The 6,424-nt window shown below is 54.4% G+C and overlaps 1 protein-coding gene across 2 annotated transcripts; it reads right to left on the reverse strand.

Annotated features, from left to right (window-relative positions):
* Positions 1 to 2,677: 2,677 nt before the first annotated feature.
* On the reverse strand, positions 2,678 to 5,957 carry LOC136477136 (cytochrome P450 76M5-like). Of its 2 annotated transcripts, XR_010763868.1 has the most exons (3): positions 4,817 to 5,957; positions 2,866 to 3,917; positions 2,759 to 2,783 (listed from the first exon to the last, which is right to left on the reverse strand). XR_010763868.1 is itself a non-coding variant. In XM_066475175.1 (2 exons), exons 1-2 carry the CDS (start codon positions 5,624 to 5,626, stop codon positions 3,414 to 3,416), a joined length of 1,314 nt encoding a protein of 437 aa, XP_066331272.1. In that variant the 5' UTR covers positions 5,627 to 5,957; the 3' UTR covers positions 2,678 to 3,413. The 2 variants fall into 2 exon arrangements, 1 of the variants encoding a protein (XP_066331272.1); XM_066475175.1 differs by having other exon boundaries at positions 2,678 to 3,917.
* Between the last annotated feature and the right edge of the window lie 467 nt (positions 5,958 to 6,424).

Genomic DNA, 6,424 nt, shown 5'->3' on the forward strand with positions numbered 1-6,424 from the left:
TGTACCTAGTTTATTTAGGAATTTTCTAGGAATTTTTTCTATGCATGGGAAATGGTTTTGTAGCATCCTGTGTACACTTCCCGGGTGTACACACCATTTCCTTTCGGGTTCAGCGGCTGATACGCGGGGCCAGCGCGGCGGGGTCAGCTGCTGCTACTGTGCGGTGCGCCGGGTGCAGCACTGTGCTATGGACTCGCTCCTCTCTCTCAGGGTTCTTGTGGACCGAGACCACTGAAAAAAGGGGAGGGGAAAGGGGCACTGCTGTGGCTGCCATGTGGGCCGTCCCGGCCTTCATCCGTCGCAACGGATGCAGACGCCGTTCCGACGGGGTCCACATGATAGAGACAGAGAGGGGCAGAGGGGAGACGACGATGACATTGGTGCGGCGGCAGGACAGAGCAGGGGCGTGAGGCTCGCCGGAGTCGGGTACGCCGGCGGCGTCCTTGCCCGGAGCTCCTACCGGGGTGGCGGACAGCGCTCGCAAGGTCGAGCCGCAGCACTGGGAGGTTCTGGTGGTGGCGGTGGAGGCTCGGGGTGATGACGGTGGTCTGCCGGAGTGGTCGCGGCGGTGGGGAGGTGGGTCTGGGTGTTCTGCGAGGTGGTTGAGTGGGCGAGTGGGTGCGGCGTGGTTGCGGTTCATACCTGAGTGCGTAGAGAGTGTCATCCCACGTCGTCGTGCCTTGCCGGTGGCGAGTAGCGGCGATGCGGCTTGGCGGCGGGCCGCGCTCGGGGACAGGGTGGCCTGGAGAGGTGGAGTGGACTGGAAGCGGTGGATTGGGTGGCGGCAAGGGCGAGGGGCGTGCTGGCGGGACCTATCAATCTAAGGCGCACCGAAGAGGGAGAGCTCAGAGCTCGCACCGATGGTGACCGCGACGAGCCGGATTTGGGGAGAATCACCCCAGCGCTCAGAAGGGGAAGAAGGAGGGAAGAGAAGGGAAGATGGTGCGTTTCGCGCCGAGGTGGAGCTAGTGGTGGTGGTGGTTGTGGCGGAGGGGCTCTCGTCGGGCCTATTTATAGGCCGGCGAGGTCGGATCGCCGAGGAAAATATCTCCAGCATGTGGTGCCCGTGCCGTACGGCGGTGGCGAGGTGGCGACGGGAAATGCGGAGGGGTAAGGATGGCGCGGAAGGGAACAAGGGAGAGAGGCGGTAACGGCAAGCCCGAGGCGGCGGAGGTAGAAGACGGAGGCGACGCGGGATCGTCGTCGTCGTCTTCGGGTAGGAGACGATGATGACAGGTGGGGCTGCCGCGCCAGTGAGGGAAATGGAGGGAGAAGGGGTGCGACTCGCCGGTTGGGCCGTGTGGACGTGCAGGCCCAAGGCACGTGCGGCCTGGGTTGGTGGCGGCCTAAAGCGGAAGGGAGGCAGCGGCTTCGCGGTCCAGAAGAGAGGAGGGAGTGGGCCACGGCGCGGGCCAGCAAGAAGGAGAGAGGGAGAATGAGCCCGAGGTCCTTTTTCCTTTTATAAATTCCTTTACTATTTTCCAGAAATAAACTAAGCACCTTATGAATGGAATTCAAATTGGATTTGAATGTGGAGGGCTTGGTAAATCAAGGAGAAGGTCAAGATAATTATTTAAGTGGAGAATATCAAGTGGAAATTGCCAAGAAGAATTATTTAGTGCCAAAATAAATTCTAGAGCAAACATGCAATCAAACATTTCAAGCAACAAGCATTCAATCAAACACTCAGGCATTCAAGCAATCAAGCAAGCAAACAATTCAAACATTCTATACTAAATGCATATGGTGAATTTTGATGCAGGGTTTTCGGGAAACATTTTTAAACCGGTTTTGCCTAATTATCCTAATCAAGTTTTAATTTGTTGTAAAGTTTTTTAAAAAAATTAAATTTTTAGTGGATTTTAACATGAAGCAAAAACACGGGTGTTACAGTTTCAGAGGAAGAAGTGTACATGAGGCAGCCTCCAGGATATGAAGACCCCTCAGTACCAAACTATGTGTGCAAACTAGACAAGGCCTTATATGGGTTTAAACAAGCAACCAGAGCATGGTACTCAAGACTCAGTGCAAAGTTACAAGCACTAGGTTTCAAATCATCAAAGGCAGACACATCATTATTCTTCTACACTAAGGGAGATGTTACTATTTTCTTATTTATTTATTTATTTATGTAGATGATATAATCGTTGCCAGCTCTACTCCAAATGCAACAGCAGCACTGCTACAAGATCTCAATCGGGAATTTGTTCTAAAGGATCTAGGAGATCTTCGTTACTTTTTGGGTATAGAGGTGAGCAAGTTAAATAATGGTATTATACTGTCTCAAAGAAAACTATGCATCAAACATTCTTAGACGGGTTGGTATGAGCAACTGCAAACCTGTTAATACACCTTTGTCTACGTCAAAGAAATTGTCCTTGCATGAAGGTTCATTACTTGGTCCTAGTGACAGCAACTCAGTATAGGAGCGTTGTTGGTGCCTTGCAGTATTTAACTGTGACTAGACCAGATATTTCTTTCTCATTTAATAAGGTTTGCCAGTATTTGCACACCCCAACCATAGTACATTGGGCAGCAATTAAAAGAAAGAGTAATTGGAATGAATCGTATTCTATTCCGTGCATTGTACACAGTACATACAGGCAGCCGGGACGGCACATGAGCCAGTCCACAGGCAATTACAAAAACTCAACACAGGGTGACACATGCAGCCACTCCAAAAAATGGGTAACACTCCAAATATAGAGTATGCATAGCTATCGCTAACACTCCCCTGCAGTCTTATCGGGAGCACGACGAATGTTAAGACTGGATCAAAACTCCTGAAATAGAGACGTTGGGAGCACGACGAATGTTAAGACTTGGCTTCAACAAAACCAGGGGCACATGAGATGGGAGGCGAACCTAGTATGCCAAGCACGGGGAGCCTGCTTCAGACCATAAAGAGCCTTGTTGAGCTGACAAACATAATCAAGATGGGACGAATCAACAAATCCAGAAGGTTGCATGCAGTAGACTATCTCTGTCAGAGTGCCATGCAAGAATGCATTTTCGACATCCGGTTGATGAATAGGCCAATTTTGAGACAATGCCAGGGCAGGGGCGAATCCAGGATATCATGTCATTGGGGTCAAGGACTAAGCATCGGGGCCAAACACATGTTGATTTTCTATTCGAAAGAGTAATTTACAGGTGAATTAAAGAATTTTAAGTGTATTTCTGGCAAGTTACCGGGGTCAGCTGACCCCGATGGATACACATTGATTCGCCCCTGTGCCAGGGACAGGACCACCCGAACTATTGCTGGCTTCACTACACTCGTCATAATCAATACCGGGCCGCTGTGTGAATCCCCACAGAACCCAACGAGCCTTATAGCGATCAAGTGAACCATCAGCAAGAAGTTTGTGTTGATAGATCCATTTACCGGTGACCAGATTTACGCCAGGAGGTCAAGGAACCAGGCACCAAGTGTTGTTGGCGATGAGTGCATCAAACGCAGCTTGCATAGCGGAGCGCCAATTGGGTCCTGAGTAAGCGTCACGGATGGAGTGAGGCAATGGCGACATGAGCACAGCGTGGAGATTCAGACGATCCACATGCTGAGGGACGCCAGCCTTGCCGCGCGTGCGCATTGGATGCGCGTTGTCAATCTGCGGGATGCCAGACTGGTCGGGTAGGCGGTGCGGCCGGTGCCGCTGGCAGCAACCTGGGTGCGAGCCATAGGGGCAGCAGCACCGACAGCGCCGCCGAGGACGAGGCGTGGTCATTGGTGACAGAAACCACGGCATGCGCAGGGTGGTGGTGGTGCAGCTAGTTCTGCTAGCAGCAACCCGGCACAATATCTGCGGGGGCCGTAGAACTAGACGCAGTGGAGGCGTCCGAGGCGCCAGCATCCGGCGGGGTGGCAATGCACGGGCGCAGAAGCAGGAGCGGAGGAACCTGCAACCACAACACTAGGCCCAACGAGCATAGCGGAAACATCAGCATCGTCCAAAAATTCCAAGCCGGTAGGATCCAATGGTGAGGTTGACATCAAAGACAAGGGAAACAGAGGTTCGTTAAATACGACATGGCGAGAAATAATGATCCAGACCGCGCACCGCGTCGAGTGGCGTGTGCGAGCGAGAAAGCGAGCGGCCGGCCAGGAGCAGTGTGCAGGCGAGCGAGCGCACGATGGCCGGGACGGATCGGTGATGCTGGCGAGCGGATCGCGCAAGCAGCCTGTCGTGGGAACGACGCGAGAAGCAGACGTTGCGGCCGCGCGAGACGGCGCGAGCGGCTCGTCGCGAGAAGAAACAACGCGCCACGCAGAAACGGGAGCCGACGAGCGTGTGGATGTCGGGGGATCGGTAGCCGGTGAGCTGAGGGCTCAGCGGCGGCGAGTGGATTGCGGGAGCAGCAAGGAGGTGCTGGCCAGCGGATCGCGGCAGCGTAGGTGCCCGACGAACGGATCGGCGGCAGGCGGCCGTCGCCGGCGGCTAAGGTTTGCGGAGGTAGGCCGGTGAGCACGCCTCAGCGAAGGTGGTGAAGGACGGCCGGCGAGCAGGGCCGATGACAGCGGGTAGCAGCGGCTAGAGGCGTCCGGCAAGCAGAGCTCGGCGACGGCGCGAGTAGCGGCGGCTAGGGTTTACGGAAGCGGTGGAGGGCGCAGGAGCAAACCCTCTGTGATACCATGAAAGATTAATCGGAATGAATCATGTTCTATTCCGTGCATTGTAACAGTACATATGGGCAGCCGGGACGGCACATGAGCCCGTCCACAGACGATTACAACCACTCAACGCAGGGTGCACGCATGCAGAGAATGAGCAACACTCCAAATATAGAGTATGCATGGGATCTCCTCCCGCACCTTGGCCATGACGCTCCGGTTGCGAAGTAGCTCGGCCATCGCCCACTCCACCGTGATGGCGATGGTGTCGGTCCCGGCGGCAAAGACGTCGAACACGATGGTCGTCACGTTGTCACGCCTGATCTTCCCCGCGGACAGGAGCTCCAGAAAGGCGTCGAGGAAGTCGCCGCCATGCTTGCCCTCTGATGAAGCAGCAGGGGACGCGTCGTCGTCGTCGGACTCGGACAACCGCCTGTCGATTATGCCATCCAAGATCCGAAAGACGTTGCGAAAGGGCCGTGCCGTCCAGCGCCGCCATCCTTGCAGGTCGAGCGGGGCAAGGAAAGCGACGAGGTCCGACACGTTGGGCCTCGCGATCGCGTCGACGATCTCTTCCACGAGCTCCCGCAGCCCTCGCGCCGACTCGGCGCCCACGTCGTCGACCACGTCGATGGAGAACAGGGCGCTGGACACGAGGTTGAGCACGCCGCCGTACACGGCCTGGCCGACGTCCTCCACCACCTCCTGCCCGGACCCGGACCGCCGGCGGAAGTAGCCCACCAGGTCCCGCACCTTGCGCTCCCGGACGCCGCGCGCCGCGGCGAGGCTGCGCGGGGTGAAGGCGTGCGCGGCTGCGACGCCGCGCAGGGCCTTCCACCGCGGGTCCGACGCGGGCAGCCAGATCATGGACCGCTCGGAGAACCCGGCCGCGCGGGCCATGTCCGGGACGGCGCACGTGGAGACACCCCGGTCGTGCCGCGTGAACGCATCCCTCGCCGCGTCGCGCGAGAAGATGACCACGGCTGTGGTGAGCCCGAGCTTGAGGCGCATGACGGGGCCGTGGACGCGCGCGTGGTGGAAGTTGCCGTTTCCGTTGCCGCGCCGAGCAGGAGTCTATCTATTTATCCATTTAGTGTGGGCATCTAGTGTAGAGTTTCTGCGGCCGTGCCGGCGGCACCGCGGCAGCTGCTGGCTTTCAAGCTAGTGTGGAATTCAAAGATCGGAATTGTAGGGCAGTCGCTTTTCGACACCTCAATACCTCATACTTATCGCCAGACACACCCGTTGTTCACGTACACGTACACACGCGCGCGACCATGCACATACACAGGTTATTCGCGTCACGTACAAGTACACACACGCGCTATTCACATGTACACGCTAATCACGTGCACATGCAAATCCTACCGCATGCAAAATCAAGTGTATAAAGTTACATACAAAACTATATGACAATCAAAATATTTCAAAGTCCAAAGATACAGAATAAAAACAGTCATATTCTGTGATGTATTTTATGATGTTCACGTAATATACATGTAATATTCACGTAGTACATGATGTTCTACAATATTGTAATGTTCACGTAGTATACATGTGATGTTCTATTATGTTTTTTACGATGTTCCAGTGATACACAAGTGATGTTCTGTTATTATGTTCTATGATGTATTTCAATGTTCTGTGATGTTCTCAGGCGGCTGCTAAAATACATGTGATGTTCCGTAATGTATTTTATAATGTTCTGTTATGCATTTTGTGATGTTCCAGCAGTATATATGCGATGTTCTATGAAAATTGACTGACAAGAAAATAAAATATCAGGCAACTGCATTTGAGTAAATCTAT

This window comes from Miscanthus floridulus, chromosome 8 (genome assembly GCF_019320115.1).
Source record: "Miscanthus floridulus cultivar M001 chromosome 8, ASM1932011v1, whole genome shotgun sequence".
NCBI lineage: Eukaryota > Viridiplantae > Streptophyta > Magnoliopsida > Poales > Poaceae > Miscanthus > Miscanthus floridulus.

Coding starts and splice junctions, on each gene's coding strand:
- LOC136477136 (XM_066475175.1), bottom strand. CDS start 5,626: ATGCGCCTCAAGCTCGGGCTCACCACAGCCGTGGTCATCTTCTCGCGC. Junction 3,918..4,816: donor ACCGGAGCGTCATGGCCAAG/GTGCGGGAGGAG, acceptor CGTTGGGCCTAG/TGTTGTGGTTGCAGGTTCCT.